This window comes from Oncorhynchus keta, chromosome 26 (assembly GCF_023373465.1).
Source record: "Oncorhynchus keta strain PuntledgeMale-10-30-2019 chromosome 26, Oket_V2, whole genome shotgun sequence".
NCBI classification, from domain to species: domain Eukaryota; kingdom Metazoa; phylum Chordata; class Actinopteri; order Salmoniformes; family Salmonidae; genus Oncorhynchus; species Oncorhynchus keta.
This window is the reverse complement of record NC_068446.1, coordinates 23049410-23072650: the sequence shown is the minus strand read 5'-3', so window position 1 is coordinate 23072650 and position 23241 is coordinate 23049410. Positions and strand designations below refer to the sequence as shown.

General features: G+C 41.0%; 1 protein-coding gene across 3 annotated transcripts in view; it reads left to right on the top strand.

Moving 5' to 3' along the window:
- Positions 1-22753, top strand: part of LOC118359111 (neuroligin-1) — a 335662-nt gene extending 312909 nt beyond the window's left edge. For all 3 annotated transcript variants that reach the window (XM_052480394.1, XM_052480395.1, XM_052480393.1), the window contains 3 exons: positions 9697-9909; positions 15589-16378; positions 16940-22753. In XM_052480394.1, coding sequence (XP_052336354.1) covers positions 9697-9909; positions 15589-16378; positions 16940-17768 — 1832 coding nt within the window. In that variant the 3' untranslated portion in view covers positions 17769-22753. The remainder of the gene's footprint in view (positions 1-9696; positions 9910-15588; positions 16379-16939) is intronic.
- The last annotated feature ends 488 nt before the right edge of the window (positions 22754-23241 follow it).

Below are 23241 nucleotides of genomic sequence, written 5' to 3'. Positions count from 1 at the left end.
TTCAGGAACCGTCGACGAGACAATGCTTTGTAATGGGAGTTTTGTCCTTATCTGGGGACAGTTTCACATCTTGCACATAGAAATATAATTCTACAGTACACTGAGTGTACAAATCATTAAGAACACCTTCCTAATATTAATATTAAGAACAACAATGGGTGGTGGACCATTCTTGATCCGGGACACTGTTGAACGTGAATTATTTTGCCTTGCACATTCACCATCTGAATGTTACACATACAGTACACAATCTACGTCTCAGTTGTCTCAAGGCGTAAAAATCATTCTTTAACCTGTCTCCTCCCCTTCATTTACACTGATTGAAGTGGATTTAACAAGTGACATCAATAAGAGATCATAGCTTTCACCTGTATTCACCTGGTCAGTCTATGTCAAGGAAAGAGCAGGTGTTCTTAATGTTTTGTGCACTCAGTGTATGTCGATCCACATCCTTGCTACCTGCACCAATAAACATCACACATAAGTAGCTGTTACTGTGTTGATACAGTTTGAAGTTTGAAAATTCAAGTATGCATTCCATTTTATTTGCACCATATAATGACTGATGAATACATAGGGTAGATGCTGTTAAACTTTACATATGGGTAACTAAAAAGTGACAGAGTGTGACCTCCAAGCAATGGTTATTTATCAATAAGCTAGGGATTTAGCTGAGTCTCAAGTCACAATGATTTACATAACACTGTCTATCCCTGATGACATCACTGCAACTGTAACAACTGCAGCAGGAGCTATAACAATACAACAGAAATGGGAACAGCTTTGAAATAACTTCCTCTTCAGGCCCTATAAAGTGGGGCATATTTTCTCTCCACTCTCTAGTCATGAATTAGAATCGAGTCTAGACCTACTTATTATAAGGAAAATAAACAATGCCTCTGTGGTCTGTGAAACAGCTTAGTCACACACTGTTCAAAGCTGTAATTACATCTCCCATCAACTCTGCTGTGCTGGGCCCTAGCTGGCTAACACACCACACTACTTACCATCCCATGGATTCAGTTCAGCAGCTCGAAACACCCAGTAACAGGACGGAGTTGATGGCCTTGGTGAGGGATTTGTTTATGGATGGGAGGGGGCTGAACACAAATGAAAACATGTTTACGCATAGCAAGACATTTGTACATGATTTCATTTAATTTTGACAGAGTAATTTGATTTGCACTAGCGACCAACATGGAAGAGAGAAGTTGCCATGTCAGTACAGCATGGGTGTTTTCTATCCTTTAGCTGAAGGTACACTGTAAATGGATATCAGATAGAATATTGGCAGTTGAAATATGTCCTCTCCCAGAGGAGCAACATACAGCGTTTACCATCAAATATTAAAAGTAATTGAACGATATTTTGCACTGAGTAGAGGTACATTATGGCATGTTGGAATGTGTTACAGTAACTGGGTTTTCTGTACACATTTTCACAAAGCCCAGAGTGCATTACAAAATACCAATCCATTCATTCTGTTAGTGCTGAAAAACTAGACTGATTGAGTGAAATATTGATTATTTGTTGTTCGTTCATTAGTCCCTCAGTTGATCCTTTTCTAAGGTGGATTCTGTACAACAGCCTCCGTGTTCAAGTTTCTGTTCAGGTGGATCCTGCGCATACATTAAGCAAAGTTATCCAAGTGGAATAAGTGCAAGTGTTTGCATTAGCTTTCATTAGTCTCCCCTGTTCACCTCAACTGGAACTGAGTATATTAAAGTATCTCTTATCCAACGAAACCCCACCAACAGCAACCACACCCAATCACAATTACTTCATATTAATACATTTATATCCAGCGGTGTAAAAACAATTGAAGTACTACTTAAAGTAGTTGTTTTGGGTATGTTTACATTACTTTACTGTTTATTTTTTTGACAACTTTTACTTTAACTTCACTTCATTCCTAAAGAAAATAATGTAGTTTTACTACATACATTTTCCCTGACACCCAAAAGTACCTGTTACATTTTGAATGTTTAGCAGGACAGAAAATGGTCCAAATCACACACTTATCAAGAAAACATCCCTTGTCATCCCTACTTCCTCTGAGCTGGCGGACTCACTAAACACAAATGCTTCATTTTTTAATTATGTCTGAGTGTTGGAGTGTGACCTGGCTATCTGTAAAAAAGAAATTGTGCTGTCTGGTTTGCTTAATATAAGGAATTTAAATGATTTGTACTTTTACTTTTATTACTTAAGTATATTTTAGGAACTACATTTACTTTTGATACATAAGTATATTTAAAACATAATACTTTTAGACTTTTACTCAAGTAGTATTTTACTGGGTGACTTTCATTTTTACTTGAGTCATTTTCTATTAAGGTATTTTTTACTTTTACTCAAGTATGAGAATGTATTACTTTTCCCACCACTGTTTATACCTAACTGGGAGAATATAACTCAGATACTATGTGGAACACATTTTTCTTCAAACATCAAAACCTTTCGAGCAGGTTTTTTTCCCAGACCCATTTGTTGAAATAGGGAGGTTTGTCTAATGATACAGCAGTCTCAGCATGGAGTTATGTGATGTGTTCATTCACATTAGCAAACACCACGCTTCGTCCAAGTTAATTTCACACAGTGTCTACTGAAATGGGATATGACAGGGACATTAGTATGATAAAAATCTGACATGGCTAATGTTTGCAGAATAATGCAGCATCCTGACTGCAGGATGATTATCTTCCCCATTATTGAAATGTACATGTTGTTATCTTCCCCATTATTGAAATGTACATTTAACTTTCATCTCTCTCATTTACCTTAGAAGGATAATTCCACTGCTGCCTGTGTTTGGATTTAGTTTTCATTTGGAATGGCTTTGCATATGTTAACATGCCAAATCCACATACTGAATGTGCATCCATTTTGCCTGTGAAAATCAACGACTTTCTATATTATAAAATAATATATTTACATTCATATTCAGTCTCACACGAGCCCCAATATCTTCCCAACAGTCATTCAGACAGAATAGTATTTTTGTATAATAAGAAGATCAATTGTTGGACATTGTGTTGTCTTTTCTTTTTAAGGTACGTTGGGAAGATTGAAATTATAGCATGTGTGTATTTCGCCTACAGCAGCAGTTTCAGTACATTTATTCATTTCAAGGAATTTAAGTCATAAATAGGACTGTCAAGACTGAGAAGACTTGCTTTTGAGAACCTCTGTGCAATAGCCAGTAGTCAGACTGGCCAGGTACCTGGGGAGATAGAGAATACCGAGGGAGGGAAGCGGGGATGGAGGGATTCCTTAGGCTAGATACTGGGTATATCTCAGCGTAGCTAAGCAACCAACCAAACGAGGCACTATGATCTCATCTATCGTCAAAAGTTGAGAATCTCCTTGATTAGCGACCATTTTTATATGTAGCCTATGCAAGGTCGGCAGAAACCACCAACAACGCCGTTTTCAGGGATACAGTATCTTCAACCTAGCTTCCATTTCCACTGGAAAACGGACGTGGGGACTTGGCTCAGGCCTTTATTTTATGCCTGCTACGTTAGGTTTGTTTTTATGAACACCTAAGGTTGAGCATGAGCATACTGTGGCATTTGAATAATTACTGGTCGTAAAAAACATAATAATGGAAAAGAAACCAATGTGGTGGAGAATTCCACCACCTACAGAAGTCCAATTAACCCCTGTGTGCATCTCTAAATTAAAGAATGCATTGTGTTTTATCAGTGTGCTCCGTGGTTGCCTCCATGCCAGTACTAGTGTATGAAGAGCGCAGCTATGAATGTGTTGCTGTTCTAGCACAATACATAATATAGATAAGCAAATACAGCAGCAACACATTTGGACAATGTTTCTTTCCGTAATGCCAACGGTGCCAAACATCCGAATATACTTTTGTATATATAGTGTATGTGGACACCCCTTCAAACCAGTCAGAAACGGGTGTATAAAATCGAGCACATATTGACAAACATTGACCATAGACAAACATTGGCAGTAGAATGGCCTTACTGAAAAGTTCAGTGACTTCCAACGCGGCACCGTCATAGGATGCCACCTTTCCAACAAGTCAGTTCCTCAAATTTCTGCCCTGCTAGAGCTACCCCGGTCAACTGTAAGTGCTGTTATTGTGAAGTGGAAATGTATAAGATCAACAACGGCTCAGCCACAAAGTGGTAGGCCACACAAGCTCACAGAACAGGACTGCCGGGTGCTGAAGCGCATAGTGTGTGAAAATTGTCTGTCCTCAGTTGCCACACTCACTAACAAGTTCCAAACTCTGGAAGCAACGTCAGCACAATAACTATTTGTCGGGAGCTTCATGAAATGGCTTTCTATGCCCGAGCAGTCGCACACAAGCCAAATATCACCATGCGCAATGCCAAGGTCGGCTGGAATGGTGTAAAGCTCACCGCCATTGTACTCTGGAGCAGTGGAAACACGTTCTCTGAAGTGATTAATCACACTTCTCCATCTGGCGGTCAGATAGACTCATCTAGGATTGGCGGATGCCTGGAGAACACCTGCCCCAATGCATAGTGCTAACTGTAAAGTTTGGTGGAGGCGGAATAATGGTTTGGGGATGATTTTCATGTTTCGGAATAGGCCCCTTAGTTCCAATGAAGGGAAATCTTAACAGTACAGCATACAATGACTATCTAGATGATTCTGTGCCTCCAACTTTGTGGCAACAGTTTGGGTAGGACCTTTCCTGTTTCAGCATGACAATGCCACCATGCACAAAGTGAGGCCCATGCAGAAATGGTTTGTTGAGATCGGTGTGGAAAACCTTGACTGGCCTGCACAGAGCCCTGACCTCAACCCCAGCAAACACCTTTGGGATGAATTGGAACGACGACTGCGAGCCAGGCCTTATCACCCAACATCAGTGCCCGACCTCATTAATACTCTTGTGGCTGAATGGAAGCAGGGCCCTGCAGCAATGTTTCAACATCTAGTGGTAGCCTTCCCAGAAGAGTGGAGGCTGTTATAGCAGCAAAGGGGGGGCCAACTCCACATTAATGCCCATGATTTCGGAATGAGATGTTCAACGAGCAGGTGTCCACATACTTTTGGTCATCTAGTGTATCATTCCAAGCTCATGCCAAGCATGGTTGCCTCACTCTGTCTCCTCACCTTGAAAGGACTTGGGAATAATGTCGAAGACAGCTTTTTCATCACATCAGGGATCCTATTTTACTTTACTCACTCTTTCTCTTCTACACATTTTCTTCCCTCTCTCTATTTCTCTCTGACTCTCAAGCCAAAATGGAGATTAATTCAACGTATTTGCCTTTTGATGGTGTTCAGAGTGGGAATTATTAAAGTATGCCTTTCTCTGGATCTTTTATTGAGATGTGCAATTTTTTATTAGATGGATAGAGGTATCTTACCTCAATCAGGATGTTGCTTGGCCTGATGTGGCTTTGTCATAACCCTGCAAGTTTCATAATAAAAGCCTCTAGTATTTTACACAAATTCCAGATATGGCAATTAGAGGGACTGCAGACACTCCTTGCGAAGAGATGGACCTGTGAACTCTATTTGTATTATTTTTTCACATTACTTTCCTTCAGGTAATGGCCCTTTCCCGGCGGTTTTTGGTACTGTCTGCCATTGGCTGTGAATGTAATACATGTTAAGTGGTCTTTTGTGTGACACAGATGGACTGATTTATTTTTCTCGTTTGGCAGTCATAAGACAGTGGGAGAGGATTAGAGGCTACAAAGCAAGACTGTGCAGAAAGCTGCATTACAAGTAAACCATTTTTCCATCTGCCTTTTCTCTTGGTTAGGTTGCGATTATATGATTTAAGCCGACCCCTGACACACGGTGACATATCCCATCTATCAAAGGAAAATACACCATATAGGGAACAAAAAGGATGACACTGAATCCAATACTCCATGTTTGAACAAAAATATATCGTGCAGTAAAATAACAAACACACCATTCAACAGTATTCAAATTGTAGAGAAATGTCCACCTCAGTATTGTTTCCATCCACAATTTTTTAGCCGAGTAAAGTCACATCGTATAAAAAAATATCTCAACAGCTGTAATGGAAACAGGAAGCTTCGGTACAATTTTATAAATGCCAACTTGTTTGTGCAACATGGTGGGAACTTTTTCTGTTTGTAAAATTTAATTATGCGAGAAATTGTGGTGGAAATACCTTTATGTACAACTATTGATATAATAACCATCATAACTCAGTAAATGTTGAGTCACGCGATGATATGGTGTGTGGTCCTCCCACTATGACTCGAGAAACCATGCAATTTATTAGGCTACAGATTAAATAAATTAAGATGAACTTCACAGGGTGGTGAAAGTGCACAGTGATCTTGATGCTCCTTTTCAATAAATATTGAGTGTATTATTCTGGTGATATGATGATTGATGCTTGACTGCCATTTATTATTTGAGAAATACAAATTATCTCACTCTTATCCATATTAATGTCATCATGTAGACCACCCTACCCGCACTGTATCTGTGAGCTGTTGGCTAGAGTGTACGTGCCAGACCAGAGTAGGCACATTTTCTATTTAAGGAGTAGAGTTTAAAATGCTAAGGTAACACATTGAACTATAGACTTTTATTCGATACATGAAAACTTAAGAGAAAAAGTAGATTTTGTGTGCACTACGTCATCAACCAGTCACTTGTATCTGCAACGAGTCAGTTTGGTGGAAACACACCACTAAACATTTGCAGATTTGATTTTTTATGCTGATTTTAGAATATTCATATGAAGATCTGTCGTCAATTGTATGGGAACCTAGTTAGCGATTCAAACATGGATCATTCAGTTGAGACTCCCTCTCTGATCTGTGTACCTAGCTTATTCATTCACAAAGCACAGTTCAAACCCAATGTTAGACCAGAGAGCATTATAAACACAAGGTTGACACGCAAACCATCTGTATCACTCCTTGAGCCTTCAGATATCCATCACTGTACCATAGCCACAAGATTAGTGAGTACTTGTGTATCGCCTCACCTTGAAAAATGCTCCACGACACGACTTTCTTCAGGATTTCACCTTTAAGAGGATATGATACCACTGCTTTAGTCCACTATCTTATCTGTGCATTGAGTTGCTGTATCTGCACTGTCACTGTATGTTTCTACCCCAGTAAGATACAGCTTGCTCCGTGATCTTAGACCACAGTATGTCTGGAGTGAGCTGGCGTTGGACCTCTTCATACACCAGTCTGTACTGTTCACTTAACTGGGGACCACCATCTTTTTCATTGACTGTGTTGTGTTCCCTCTCGACAGTGAGCATGTACAGAAAGTATTCACACCCCTTGACCTTTTCCACATTTTGTTGTGTTACAGCCTGAATTAAACATTGATTAAATGTATATTCAAGTAGTAAACACATATCAAAGTATTGAATATCCCTTTGAGAACAGTGAAGTTAGAGCATTCCAAGATCTTTGAACATTTCTGACATGTGCAGTCACAAAAACCATCAAACGCTATGATGAAACTGGCTCTCATGAGGACCTCCACAGGAACGGAAGACACAGAGTTACCACAGAGTTCAAGTAGCAAACACATCTCAACATCAACTGTTCAGAGGAGACTGCACACAATACTCCATAATGTCAAAGTGGAATTGTGTTTTTCTAAAGTTTTACAAATGAATGAATAATGGAAAGCTTAAATGTCTTGAGTCAACAAGTATTCAACCCATTTGTTATGGAAAGACTCAATAAGTTCAGGAGTAAGCATTTGCTTTACAAGTCACATAAGTTGCATGGACTCTGTGCAATAATAGTGTTTAACATGATTTTTGATTGACTATCTCATCTCTGTAGCCCACGCATACAAATACATTTCTGTAAGGTCCCTCAGTCGAACAGTACATTTCAAACACAGATTCAACCACAAAGACCAGGGAGGTTTTTCCAATGCCTCGCAAATATAGGCACCTATTAGTAGATGTGTCACCATTTTTAAAAAAGCAGACATTGAATATCCCTTTGAGAACAGTGAAGTTATTAACAATTTTGAAGCCCATGCCTAGTCTTTTTTATTCTCACCCCATCCTAGCCCAGCCCAGCTAAATCTCTGATAGATGTATGTTGCTTCCAGGAGGTTAGCCTTGATGTAGAATCAAAAATAAATAAATAACTTTGAATGGAATGGAAAAAGTCAATTTTCTGACTGCTGGTCTCAATGCTTTGGATGTTACATTTTGTTCTGAGCTCGAGATCGCATTTTGATACTTGTGTAATATAATAATGCATGCCGTTTAGCAGACACTTTTATTCAAAGCGACTTACACTAATGAGTGCATACATTTTATGTGACTGCTGAATTGGTCAACCTAGATTGACTCTGCATAGTTCTATAGGAGATGGTGAGCAATATACAGCTCTGTAAGGATGCTAAAGTATCAAATTGAAAAGGAGCCGTAAGATGAAATACAATATGTCTCAGGGCTATAGGGGGAAGCACTCCCAAGGTGATTTCCCAGGTAATGGACCTTTTAGCATGGAAATCAGGGAGTAAGGGAATAGGGACTGCTATTAAACAGCTCCACTATTGCTCCTTTGGGATGCATGGACTTAATCAGTTATATTTCACAGATGCCATCTTTTATATATGGGTACACATTAATCTGCAGTGTTTTAAGTCCTTAATTGGACAGAACAATGTGGGATAGGCCCAGAATGAAACAGCAGAGAAGAATGATGGTTCTCCCTTTAATTGAACCGGGCCTTACTGCTTGCACAACACTCAGAGGACTTGTTGAAGTGAAGCAACATAACTATTCACCAGCAATGCCTCTGATAATATTGAAAGAAGTTACTAAACTGGTAATAGGCTTCTGTGTTTATTTCGATACTAGTGCAATCTCGGTACCCAGAACCATATCTTGCATTCACATAGCATACATAACATCTTGAATAGGTAATTGAACAGTGTTGGGGTAAGAGTGTGGGATCTTTCATAAGCTAAAGCGTCAAACACTGTACTTTATTTAACTATTTCTTCAGAAATATAAAAAGCAATATTATTTTGCAATGCTTTGATGATTCTCCACAACTTTGATGTGTTTCTATGGTACATATGGTGCACACTTTGTTTTTGTTGGCGAGGCTAATTGGCTAGATATCTTGTTATATACCTACTCTAGCTATGAATGATGTAGGCCAATATGACATGTTCCGACTACAAAATGGTGCATTCTTAAAGTGTTTCCCTTTGCAGGTCTGCCTGCATATTATGCTATCTATAGATCACTGCATTTTATTATTTTATCCACAGAGTATTTTTCATGTGATATGGATTTAAATCTGTCTGCCTCAAAATTGGATTTTCAGAATTATATTTAGCGTAGCGTCCCTAAATTGACTCTTTGGAGTAATAACTCCTTTTTTATCGCTAAAAGTATTAAATGCACACGCTTATTGGTTTTGCATGTAAAACTGTGCTGTGCTTAAAGAGTCTGATGTGAGTGCTGTGAGTCATTTTCAGCAAGACTCCAAAAGATGATTATTAAACATCAAACACTGTAAAATACCTGACTCTTAAAAATATTTTTCTTGCAAAGTTTTATCTAAATAGGGTATTTACAATCTGAGTAAGGTATAATCAATGTTTGCATGTGAATGTACCGCAGCTCTGTGTTCATACCTTAGAGACATCCCAGGTTATTCATCTGTTCTCTGTTTTGTACTCTCTGTCTTCCAGGTTTCTTAAGCACAGGGGACCAAGCTTCCAAAGGAAACTATGGACTTCTTGATCTGATCCAAGCCCTGCGCTGGACTAGCGAGAATATTGCTTTCTTTGGTGGTGACCCTTTACGAATAACAGTTTTCGGATCAGGGGCTGGCGCCTCCTGTGTCAACCTCCTGACCCTGTCCCATTATTCTGAAGGTAACCGTTGGAGCAATTCAACCAAAGGTATAATGCAGAGGTTGCATCTTTTTCCATTTTCAGTGTCGCATGCCACCTGTGTGATTGAAGTTGATGAGAGTATTTTGTTCTCGAATGGCTGTATACATAGCCACAGGAAGTAGGGGTGCTGAGGGTGCTGCAGCACCCCCTGAAACATCATTAAAAAAACATATATACAGTGCCAGTCAAAAGTTTGGACACACCTACTCATTTCAATTGTTTTCTTTATTTTCGCTGTTTTCTACATTGTAGAATAATAGTGAAGACATCACCACTATGTAATACACATATGGAATCATGTTGTCATCAAAAAAGTGTTCAACATATCAAAATATGTTTTAGATTTTTAGAGTCTTCAAAATAGCCACCCTTTGCCTTGATGACAGCTTTGCACACTCTTGGCATTCTCTCAACCAGCTTCATGAGGTAGTTACCTGGAATGCATTTCAATTAATCGGTGTGCCTTGTTAGAAGTTAATTTGTGGAATTTCTTTCCTTCTTATTGCATTTGAGCCAATCAGTTGTGTTGTGACAAGGTATGGGTGGTATACAGAAGTATATATTATGGCAAGAACAGCTCAAATAAGCTGAGAGAAATGACAGTCCATCATTTCTTTAAGACGTGAAGGTCAGTCAGTATGGAGCATTTTAAGAACTTTGAACATTTCTAACATCTGCAGTCACAAAAACCATCAAGCGCTATGATGAAACTGGCTCTCATGAGGACCTCCACAGGAACGGAAGACACAGAGTTACCTCTGCTGCAGAGAACAGGTTCATTAGAGTTATCAGCCTCAGAAATTACAGTCCAAATAAATGCTTCACAGAGTTCAAGAAGCAAACACATCTCAACATCAACTGTTCAGAGGAGACTGCGTGAATTAGGCCTTCATGGTCGACCTGCTTCAAAGAAACGACTACTAAAGGACACCAATAATAATAAGAGACTTGCTTGGGCCAGGAATCAAGAGCAATGGACATTCGACCGGTGGAAATCTGTCCTTTGGTCTGATGAGTCCAAATTTGAGATTTCTGGTTCCAACCGCCGTGTCTTTGTGAGACGCAGAGTAGGTGAACGGATTATTTCTGCATGTGTGGTTCCCACCGGGAAGCATGGAGGAGGAGGTGTTACGGGGTGGGGTTGCTTTGCTGGTGACACTGTTGTTGATTTATATAGAACTCAATGCACACTTAACCTCTCTGGGCGACAAATTCAAATAAATTACTATAAAAATCAAACTTTCATTAAATCACACATGCAATATAGAAAATTGAAGCTACACTTGTTGTGGATCCAGCCAACATGTCACATTTCAAAAAGGCTTTTCGGTGAAAGCAAACAATGCTATTATCTGAGGATAACACCTCCGTAAACAAAGAGAGAAACCATATTTCAACCCTGCAGGCACGACACAAAACGCATAAATATAAATATAATTCATGCCTTACTTTTGACGAGCATCTTTTGTTGGCACTCCAATATGTCCCATAAACATCACAAATGGTCCTTTTGTTCGATTAATTTCGTCGATATACAGTGGGGAGAACAAGTATTTGATACACTGCCGATTTTGCAGGTTTTCCTACTTACAAAGCATGTAGAGGTGTGTAATATTTATCATTGGTACACTTCAACTGTGAGAGACAGAAATCCAGAAAATCACATTGTATGATGTTTAAGTAATTAATTTGCATTTTATTGCATGACATAAGTATTTTATCACCTACCAACCAGTAAGAATTCCGGCACTCACAGACCTAATAGTTTTTCTTTAAGAAGCCCTCCTGTTCTCCACTCATTACCTGTATTAACTGCACCTGTTTGAACTCGTTACCTGTATAAAAGACACCTGTCCACACACTCAATGAAACATACTCCAACCTCTCCACAATGGCCAAGACCAGAGGACTGTGTAAGGACATTGGGGATAAAATTGTAGACCTGCACAAGGCGGAGATGGGCTACAGGACAATAGGCAAGCAGCTTGGTGAGAAGGCAACAACTGTTGGTGCAATTATTAGAAAATGGAAGAAGTTCAAGATGACGGTCAGTCACCCTCGGTCTGGGACTCCATACAAGATCTCACCTCGTGGGGCATCAATGATCATGAGGAAGGTGAGGGATCAGCCCAGAACTACACAGCAGGACCTGGTCAATGACCTGAAGAGAGCTGGGACCACAGTCTCAAAGAAAACCATTAGTCATGGATTAAAATCCTGGGTCGGATGGCCAGGACCGTCAGAAGTTTGCAAATGACCATCTGGATGATCCAGAGGAGGAATGGGAGAAGGTCATGTGGTCTGATGAGACAAAATAGAGCTTTTTGGTCTAAACTCCACTCGCCGTGTTTGGAGGAAGAAGAAGGAGGAGTACAAACCCCAAGAACACCATCCTAACCATGAAGCATGGAGGTGGAAACATCATTCTTTGGGGATGCTTTTCTGCAAAGGGGACAGGACGACTGCACCGTATTGAGGGGAGGATGGATGGGAACATGTATCGCAAGATCTTGGCCAACAACCTCCTTCCCTCAGTAAGAGCATTGAAGATGGGTTGTGGCTGGGTCTTCCAGCATGACAACGACCCAAAACACACAGCCAGGGAAACTAAGGAGTAGCTCCGTAAGAAGCATCTCAAGGTCCTGGAGTGGCCTAGTCAGTCTCCAGACCTGAACCCAATAGAAAATCTTTGGAGGGAGCTGAAAGTCCGTATTGCCCAGCGACAGCCCCGAAACCTGAATGATCTGGAGAAGGTCTGTATGGAGGAATGGGCCAAAATCCCTGCTGCTTAAAAATCATGCAAACCTGGTCAAGAACTACAGGAAACGTATGATCTCTGTAATTGCAAAATGATATATTTCTGTACCAAATATTAAGTTCTGCTTTTCTGATGTATCAAATACTTATATCATGCAATAAAATGCAAATTAATTACTTAAAAATCATACAATGTGATTTTTGTTTTAGATTCCGTCTCTCACAGTTTAAGTGTACCTATGATAAAGATTACAGACCTCTACATACTTTGTAAGTAGGAAAACCTGCAAAATAGGATGTGTATCAAATACTTGTTCTCCCCACTGTATATCGACGGAATGTCCATTTATTTGGCGCGTTTGATCCAGAAAAACACCAGTTCCAACTTGCTCATTGTGACTACAAAATATCTCAAAGGTTACCTGTAAACGTTGCCAAAACATTTCAAACTACTTTTGTAATACAACTTTAGGTATTTTTTAACGGGACGGGAAGACGGGATGATCTGTGTTCAATACAGGAGGAAAACAAACTGAAGCTATCTTTCTGGTCATGCGCTTCTTCTTCTAACAGTACACTTCAAGTGACCGTACTTCTTCATTACACAAAGGAATAACCTCAACCAAGTTCTAAAGATTGTTGACATCCATTGGAAGCAATAGGAACTGCAAGAAGGTCCCCTAGAAATCTGGTTTCCCAATGAAAACTAATTTAAAAGAGAGTGACATCAACAACAAAAAATCTGAATGGTTTGTCCTCTGGGTTTCGCCTGCTAAATAAGTTCTGTTATACTCACAGACATGATTCAAACAGTTTTAGAAACTTCAGAGTGTTTTCTATCCAAATCCACTAATAATATGCATATACTATCTTCTGGAGATATGTAGCAGGCAGTAGAATTTGTGCATGCATTTCATCCGGACGTGAAAATACCGCCCCCTGTCACCAAGAAGTTAACCAGCATGGCTACCATAGCATTCTGCAGCGATACTCCATCCCATCTGGTTTGCGCTTAGTGCGACTATCATTTGTTTCTCAACAGGACATTGACCCAACACACCTGCAGGCTGCGTAAGGGCTATTTGACCAAGAAGGAGAGTGATGGAGTGCTGCATCAGATGACCTTGTCTCCACAATCACCCGACCTCAACCCAATTGAGATGGTTTGTGAGGAGTTGGACCGCAGAGTGAAGGAAAATCAGTTAACAAGTGCTCAACATATGTGGGAACTCCTTCAAGACTGTTGGAAAAGCATTCCAGGTGAAGCTGGTTAATAAGAGAATGCCAAGAGTGCGCAAAGCTGCCATCAAGGCAAAGGGTGGCTACTTTGAAGAATCTAAAATCTTTTTTGATTTGTTCAACACTTGTTCGGTTACTACATGATTCAATATGTGTTATTTCACAGTTTTGATGTCTTTGCTATTATTCTACAATGTAGAAAATAGTAAAAATAAATAAAAACTATTGAATGAGTAGATGTGTCTATACTTTTGACTGGTACTGTATATATTTATTACAAAATTATTGCACTGGGCCTTTACTAGTCCTGTATTAGCTGACCGAAATAGCCGTCTGCCCCCCATCGGCAAAAGAATCGCACCCCCAACCCCAAACATCTTCCCCTGTGTAAAGTGCTTTTGATTCTCTCTCTCTCTCTATCTTCACGTATACATTTGAATTGCCATAGTCCCCACCTTTCATATGCCACTCTGCCTCACAACCACAAAGAACTGTAGACGATCCGGCTTCTTTACTTTTCCCTTCCTTCCTAACAGCTGGATATATACATTTGTACTTTCCCTGTTTTTCTAGGACCTTATATTGTGTAAAACTCTTCTCAGGGAGAAGGTTAAAGTTGACTAAAGCACTGACCATATATGGGCTCTAATGGTATTCCATACCTGATCGCCAGACCCACTTTATTTGGATTGTATCGCTATCTCACCTCCTAATCCACATTCTTAGGGGAGCCCCAATCAATGCTATCATGTCAATGTATTGCTCCCTCTAATCTAATTGTCTTCAGAGATTAATTAAATACAAAACTATTAATATTCATACCACAGTATGACACTTTTCAGACACAGCATGATCAATCCTACTCCTACAACTTTGTCATTTCCATCTTTTCTCAATGTTCATGTGTGGGTTGGATCGAAAGACAGATTTCATATCAACATGTTTGAAAATGTGATAATTAAAGCAAGTTTTCTTTGTTATTAGAATGATAAAAATAAATGTATGTTAAAAGAGGTTATTTCTTGTTTATAAAACATCAGAATTAACAATATGTGTCATGATAATTCCTATGATATTGTAACTGTGTAACAAGTCTGTCTAAAAACCTTGTCAAACAAACCCTAAAATAGAAGTCTGACTGTTTGTAAAGCAGTAATCTCTGTTAACAATGCAGATGTCTGTCAAGACAAGAGACAATGTCTCGCTGTGCTCTCCCAGGATTTGCACAATAAACTAAGCTTGACAAATTGACTTTTACATTTTCAAGGTTGTGAGGAGAGTTACGTCTATTGCCAGCAAATTTAATCGCTCTTCAAGTGCACATAACTCTACAAGTGCACATTTAGATTTTAGTGTGAGTACACATCATGCTGTGTTTGGATATGTTTAGTAATGACAGTTTCAGTGGCATTTCCTCCTGAGTGGCAGGTCATGTAGAGAGAGAGTAGAGTATTACTTTGGGAAATTATTTTATCACAGCATGCATCATCAATGACTTACAGTGATAGGACCCATGATTAAGACACATAAAGGCCCATGCACCAACCATAGTATCCCTAAAATAATAGTCTGTTTTCTATCATACTCTGGGGGAAAGCAGGCAACAACATTTCCCAGTGTGATGCATTGTGATGCTACATTATGAGGTGTTGTCTGACTCTGGTTGGCTTGTATCTCGTATCTCTGCAGGACTTTTCCAGAGAGCTATAGCACAGAGTGGCACTGCGTTGTCCAGCTGGGCAGTCAGCTTCCAGCCTGCTAAGTACGCTCGCATGTTGGCCAAGAAGGTGGGCTGCAACCTGAAGGACACGGTGGACTTGGTGGAGTGTCTGCAGAAGAAGCACTACAAGGAGCTGGTGGACCAGGACATCCAGCCAGCCAGGTACCATATCGCCTTCGGGCCTGTCATAGATGGAGATGTGATCCCAGACGACCCCCAGATCCTCATGGAGCAGGGCGAGTTCCTCAACTATGACATCATGCTGGGCGTCAACCAGGGCGAGGGCCTGAAGTTTGTGGAGCTCATCGTAGATAATGAGAACGGCGTCCAGGCCAATGATTTTGACTACGCCGTGTCCAGCTTCGTGGACGACCTGTACGGTTACCCGGAGGGCAAAGACATTCTGCGTGAGACCATAAAGTTCATGTACACGGACTGGGCTGATAAACACAACCCAGAGACCAGGAGGAAGACCCTACTAGCTCTGTTCACTGACCACCAATGGGTGGCTCCGGCCGTGGCCACAGCAGATCTCCACTCCAGCTTTGGGTCACCAACATACTTCTACGCCTTCTACCACCACTGCCAGACAGAGCAGGTGCCCCCGTGGGCAGACGCAGCCCACGGTGACGAGATCCCCTATGTGTTTGGCCTGCCCATGATCGGTCCCACGGAACTGTTCCCCTGTAACTTCTCGAAGAACGACGTCATGCTCAGTGCTGTGGTGATGACTTACTGGACTAATTTTGCCAAAACTGGGTACGTGTGGTACTGAAACCTATTTTAAGCTGTAATGTGTTTATGCCAGCAAGCTTGTGTGTGTGTGTTACATTTTTGTCTAGTTAAAGAATTGAATACCATGTTGTATATATTTTTATGTTTTATGTTGGACAGCATATCAATGTGTGTCATTGTCAGACATGCTGTTAATTAATGACAAATGATGGTTGCCTGGATAGTGGAATTCTCAATAGAAAAAAAAATATATATATTTCTTTGCCTTTAAGCATGTAGTCATGGAGGTAATTGTTTTTTGGAGCATAATGGGGGACAATGGCTTTTTCCCTCAGCAGCCAAAGAGCCCAAAGGGACCATCGAGATACTAATGATCTACATATATAACAGTAAATTGACATATAAAACAGGGCACCAATGAGATTTATGCCTCCACTTTGCATGGTTAAGCCAGTTTATGATGTGTTCTGACTGGCTCCATATGCCATTCCCAGAAAATGGTACTCGTTCTGCTGGAATGAGCCTCCATTCCTCATGCTTTGTAGTGGTGCTTTGCTCATACTAAGTCCCGTCTTTCCCCTGCAGTGACCCTAACCAGCCGGTCCCCCAGGATACCAAGTTCATCCACACTAAGCCTAACCGTTTCGAGGAGGTGGCGTGGACTCGCTACAACCAGAAAGACCAGCTGTACCTCCACATCGGCCTGAAACCCCGCGTCAAGGAGCACTACCGGGCCAACAAGGTCAACCTGTGGCTTGAGCTGGTGCCCCACCTCCACAGCCTAAACGAGGTCACCCAGATCATCTCCACCACCACCAAGGTCCCCCCACCGGAGGTCACGCCCAGGTCACCAAAGAAGATCCCTGTCAACACCAAGAGGCCTAACCCTACGCCTTTCCCCACCGAGACTCAGGACAGTCAGAATCAGCCCTTCCTGGTGGATCAGAGGGACTACTCCACTGAGCTGAGTGTCACCATCGCTGTTGGTGCCTCGCTGCTCTTCCTCAACATCCTGGCCTTCGCTGCCCTCTACTACAAGAAGGACAAGCGGCGGCACGACGTGCACCGGCGCTGCAGCCCCCAGCGCAACACGACCAATGACCTGGCGCACACACAGGAGGAGGAGATCATGTCCCTGCAGATGAAGCACACAGACCTGGACCACGAGTGCGACGCCATGCATCCACACGAGGTAGTTCTGAGAACTGCCTGCCCGCCAGACTACACGCTAGCCATGCGCCGCTCACCTGACGACATCCCCCTCATGACCCCCAACACCATCACCATGATCCCCAACACCATGCAGGGCCTCCAGTCGTTGCACAACTTCAACACCTTCCCCAGTAGTGCACAGAACAACACCCTGCCTCACACCCTGCCCCACCCACACTCACACTCCACCACCAGGGTATAGCCGGACGGATGGACGCTGACACACACAGCACATGCCAGAGCACCTCACACCCAGCCCGATCAAACGGATGTGGAATAACTTCTACTCCTGTGAATATATTAAGGGAATAGGGATTTTGCTGGGACGGGAGAAGAATTTCATTTGATATAAAAGAAGAAATTAGAAAGAAGTCAAACAAATATTTCAAATGAAAAAATAAACAAAGAGAAGGATACTTTTTAGTTCTGCTCTTGAAACAGAACAAGGTCAACTTTTCCAGCTACAGATATCAACTTTGGAATTTTATAAACGATTGCTTCATCCTGGTATCTTGGAAAAAAGAAAACAACTCAGTGGAGTTTCAGAGGAGTAGCAGGTCGCTTTGTAAATGAAAGAAAACATATTGTTTTCCTGAGGCATCAAACTGTAGAGTACTCTTTCTGGAGTCAAGGGGAGATGCAACCAATTTAGGCATGTGTTACTCTACAAGTAGAGGCAATGTAAGATATGACAAAAACAATCTAGAGAGAGAGGGAAAAACTTTTAAAGGTTATGCACAATGTAAACATTTTCAAAATGTCTTGGATTCTTCTCAGAAATTTATTTTTGGGGAACAGTTTTATTGTATAGAGCCTTTTTACATATCTAGATATGTACACAAAGCACCAATGCTGTTTAAGTCATTCTTGGGCGTCAATTCCGCAAATCTGCCAGCAGAACAAAAACGGAAGGATCCACTGGCTTTCTGGCAGATTCAGCTTCATCACACAAGTGCTGTCTATACCGAGAGCTGGAGGACAAAGAATACTGGATATTTTTAGCACGAAGCGCATGACAATTTATCTGCTTGATGGCTGTTCTGCTGATTAAGTCATAATTAAGAAATAAAGTCAGCCCCATTGGAATAGTTTGAAGGAACACTTCTGATTGGCTTACAAACCCACATGGGTTAAGGTCATGGTCATAATTGGGGACAGCAGGGGAGGGTGGGCTTACGGTAACTACAGTACATACACAATAGCTTGAGTGAACATGGGTATAAGGACTAGTTTTGTACAATGTGTGTTGGTACAACTTTTTGATAGTGGTGAATCACTCGCTGTTTGGGATCCCGATGGAGGGACGTTTCATTGTACTCTTTTGATCAATGTTATTTGCTATTACTTATTAGGTTACTTATCACTGCTCTTGACTAGTTCAAGGAAACTTTAACGTAGAAAAGTAATTACCTGCACTGTTTATTATATTTGTTTTCCGTATGAATGATCCCTAAACACAGTGTGCCCAGGGCCATGAAGAAGGGAAGGTGAAGGCTCGGGAATAGTAGAACCTCTTGACAGCATACATTTTCTTTCCCCCTATTATCCTTTCATAGAGTATGTTCCGTAGCACTGTTTAAAGATTTATGCGTATAAATGTGTAATTGAAGCGAGGATGCCCTCCGCTGACATGTTGGATGTGCCTGCAACCCAAACAGCAGGAGGAAGAGAGGCGGGGTGGAGAGAGAGCGAGAGAACAGGGGCTCCAGGAACTCCCATGGTACACCTCTCCCAGGGAGGAAACAGCATTCAGGCAGATTCACTGCAGTAGAACCGCTTAGAACCGTCTAGCCAGCACCCTTGTCTCTCACAGAGTAATTTCCATTTGCTTCTGTTCTGTTCTTTTTTATTTTCTACTGATGATGCTGTACTGTATTGTCTCAGATTTTCTGGACTTTTAGTTCTTGTTGTTCTGTAGCATGGTTTATTCGTGAACACACGCCTTGGTGTCACATTGTACAAGACTGTCAGCGTGTTACCATGACTGTCTCGCTAACCTCTAGGCAGCCCATAGTGAATGTTCCTGCCCTCACAATGCCAGAGTGCAACTTCCCTCTGCCAGCTATCGCAGGCCAGGAGAGTAACAATGTGTTATACAAATACATACCAGAGTGAATAGTTTAAAGGAGGAAGCCGCTGAGGGGAAAATAGTTCTCTAAACAGTCAAAAGCCCCACAGTACTCAAGCAGAGAGTGAAGACGGCACATACTGTAGTAAGAGGCGACACATAAGTAAGACAAAGTAGTAAGAAAAACACTTGTCCTCCCATTTTCCTGTCAATAAAGGCTGGACATAATGCGTCTGCTGAGGGGAGACAGTTGCTCTACAGTCCATCAAAGTAAGAACATACCCTGCCAAACAATGGGACGTAGACAAGGTATAGCTTTTCTGGGGGAGGTGAAGGTAAATTATAGTCCACATTGCCCAAAACTAAAACGCAAGCAATTTCATCAGCCTGTATTGCAGTGGTGTGACCTCTAAACAATGCTCCTTACTGGAGAAATGACACAGGGCCCAGCGAATTAAACATGTAATTGCACTACGGACAAATGATCAAGTAATTGGAGAACAACATTGGAGAGTTGGCAGGAGAGGCGAACGCCACAGAAGCACTCACTCTAGCACGCAGGATGAATGATTGGGGATTAAGAGGTGCGGGGAGAAAACTGTGCTCTGTTTCTGAATAACACAAAACCTCTGACACAGAGCCAGTCCTCAACAGGATGTTCCCATGGACCCCCCACCACCCCCCTCACCACTCCGTCCCCTACCGGGGAGGATTGGAAACAGAGTTAGAAATGGGACAACCGGTACAACCCTCCTCTCCCTACCTCCTTCCCTCCCCAAAAGGCGGATTCTGTACATCCCCCATATTCAATTACTGCAGGTATGAATATGGATAGTTGCTGCTCACTATACTCTTTCTCCACCATGCTCCCTCAGAGTGGCGTTAAAGGCCCAGTGCAGTCAAAAACGGGGTTTCCTATGTATTATATATATTTCCACACTCTGAGGTTATAATAATAATGTGAAATTGTGAGAATTATGATAATGCCCTTTTAGTGTTGAAATAATGCCCTTTTAGCTGTGTGAAAAGACCGCCTGCAATGTCAGCCTGTTTTGGTGGGATAGAGTTTTGGCCCGCCTGGTAACATATCCAGGCATCAAATTGTTAATAAACCAATAAGAAAGAGGGTTCAAAACATCTCTGCCAATACCAGCTAGTTTTCAGTGTTCCCCTCCCCACTCAGACCACTCCCAGACAGTTTCTCTTGCTTGGGAAATTGCTAAGAAGCTATTTTTGTTTCTTTTTGACCATTTTAATTGAACACAATCACAGTAAGGTCCTTTTAATTGTTACCCATCAATTATTTGATATTGAGATAAAAATGGCTGCACTGGACCTTTTTAAAATGTTATGAGCCAATGGTGACGGAGAGCTATAAGGGCTTTCCCTCCAGATTTGCATGCAGGACTTCCAGAATGCGAGAGAAAGAAGGGTTATACCTCAAACTATAATGTGACGATATGGCTCAGGCCTTACCTGTGTTACCCAGTCCTGGACAGAGGAGGGTCAAGAATTGTGAATGAATGTAATGCGAAGAGTGCGAAGAGTGCCATTTTCAAAAAAATGCTACACTACATCTTTGAGATTGATGAAGATCTTTTAAGATCTGTAAAAGGCTGTTCGCTCTTTCAAAATGTCTGTGAGAAGGGCGCTATGTGAGTGGGTATTTCAGTTATATTGTAGATTTGTCACTTGTCTTTCTTTCTGGTTAAAATAGTAATAACTTTTCTGGAGCACAATAAATTATTTTAATAAGCTGAATTAGCAGTGCTGCAACTCTTTATTTACCCGTTATGTTTGGTCAATAGTCTGATTTGATTCAATTGTAGAGTAGACACTCAGTTAAAGAATGCTTGATAGAACTGAACTTCAAGCAACCCTGTAGTCAGTCACTTGTCAGGTGGTCTGTCACACACTGTTGGGTTCCTTTGCTAGGGCTACAGTATATAGGACTTCGTGTTGATGTGTCCTAGACTTAAAACAGAATCTCAGAAATTTGACACGCAGGTTTTGACCGGTTCAGTTGTTGTTGTTAAGTGACAGAGATGAAAGATAAGTAATTTAATGGATTTTTACTGCTGTGCTTTCTGTGGTCTGTTGGGGCTGTGTCATGGAGGTGTCAATGATATATTTTCCTCTTATCTGTAAAAATCACAAGCATATTTGGCATTTCCTTTCATGCTAATCAGAAATGAATCTAGACTCGTCCACTTTGGAAATGGTGACATTTTACTTGTTGGCAACGATTAAAAACCAATTATTTCCCCACCTGACTTCGACATTTGAGAGCAGGCGAGAGATTCTGCCTTGAGACTGAGGGGAATAAACACAGAGCTGTTTACCGTGTGCGGTTTTAACCAAGGGCACAGATGCTCCTGCCAAAGAGCAGGTCAAATCCTGTTTGATAAGGGTTCGCCATTTCCCATTATGGAATATTTCACAACATCAAACACTTTTGCCTCTGTTAACCAGTCTTTCATTTACATGCACTGTTCGATCTATCTCATTCATCCCAGGGCCATTTCTTGCAAGCCTTTTATAACATTAGATAATTGCTATGTACTTAAGCAATGTTTTATAAAACTGTTGCGTAACTTTGTTCTACCTATAGTGCAGCAGCATATTTTGTGAAATAGGTTGATTATCCTGTCAAAAGTGCAATGCAATATGCTCTGAGAGTCGGGAAAACCATACCGAAGAGTTGACCTATACTAATCCTTATGTATGTTTCAGATTTGAATGACTGTGGGTAGGTAACTAGCATCACATTTATGTTTGAATTGTTGGCTACAAATGGATGTTCAACAGCAAATCAGCTACACTTCGATCATGTCACCCCCCATTTTGGAGTACATGGGCGTCACTACAAATAAACATACACTTCTATGTGACCCTGTGTAACTGACTCTGCCAATAGACAATGTACTTTGCATTATTTGTGGTTTGTTTTCTTTGGAACCTTCAAAATAAAGTTAACAGCCTCCTCCAACCCAAATCATTTTATCTGTAATGGTAAGGCTTCTGTTTGCCTTCAGTGACTTAAGTTTGTGTGTGGACATCCATGGCTTTCATGAGCATTTTCAATATCATTAATAAATATTATCTTATTTTTTAACTTGCTCAGACTATTGTCCTCCTGTGTTCTGCCTTATACATTATTCCAACACAGCAACTCTGACTGGTGCTGAGGAGTCTTTCTATTTTTAACTTGGGGAATCTTACACATAAATAGTTGAGGTCAAATATTACTATGGCTGGGCGATATTGCCAAAATATATCAAAATATTTGTCTCCATTTTTTACATTATGAAGATATTTTAAATTCGAAATGTTTTTCATGAGTAGTGCTTGACCCTAGGATGGAAATACATACATTCTAAGTTGTTTTAATGGGATTCCTACTTTCTGATTGTTGTAAACTCAATCAAACTAGGACAAAACGGACAGGGAGGTAGGTGCAATTTGTAGAACTTTTCAGTTATTTAGCATTGTATCCTCGTTATAGACAGCATTGTAAAACTCCACTCCAGTAAGTTGATCCATACAGGTATACCTTATATATCGCCTGGCCTCTTAATATTACAAACCCGTAGTCTGCATTATCTGG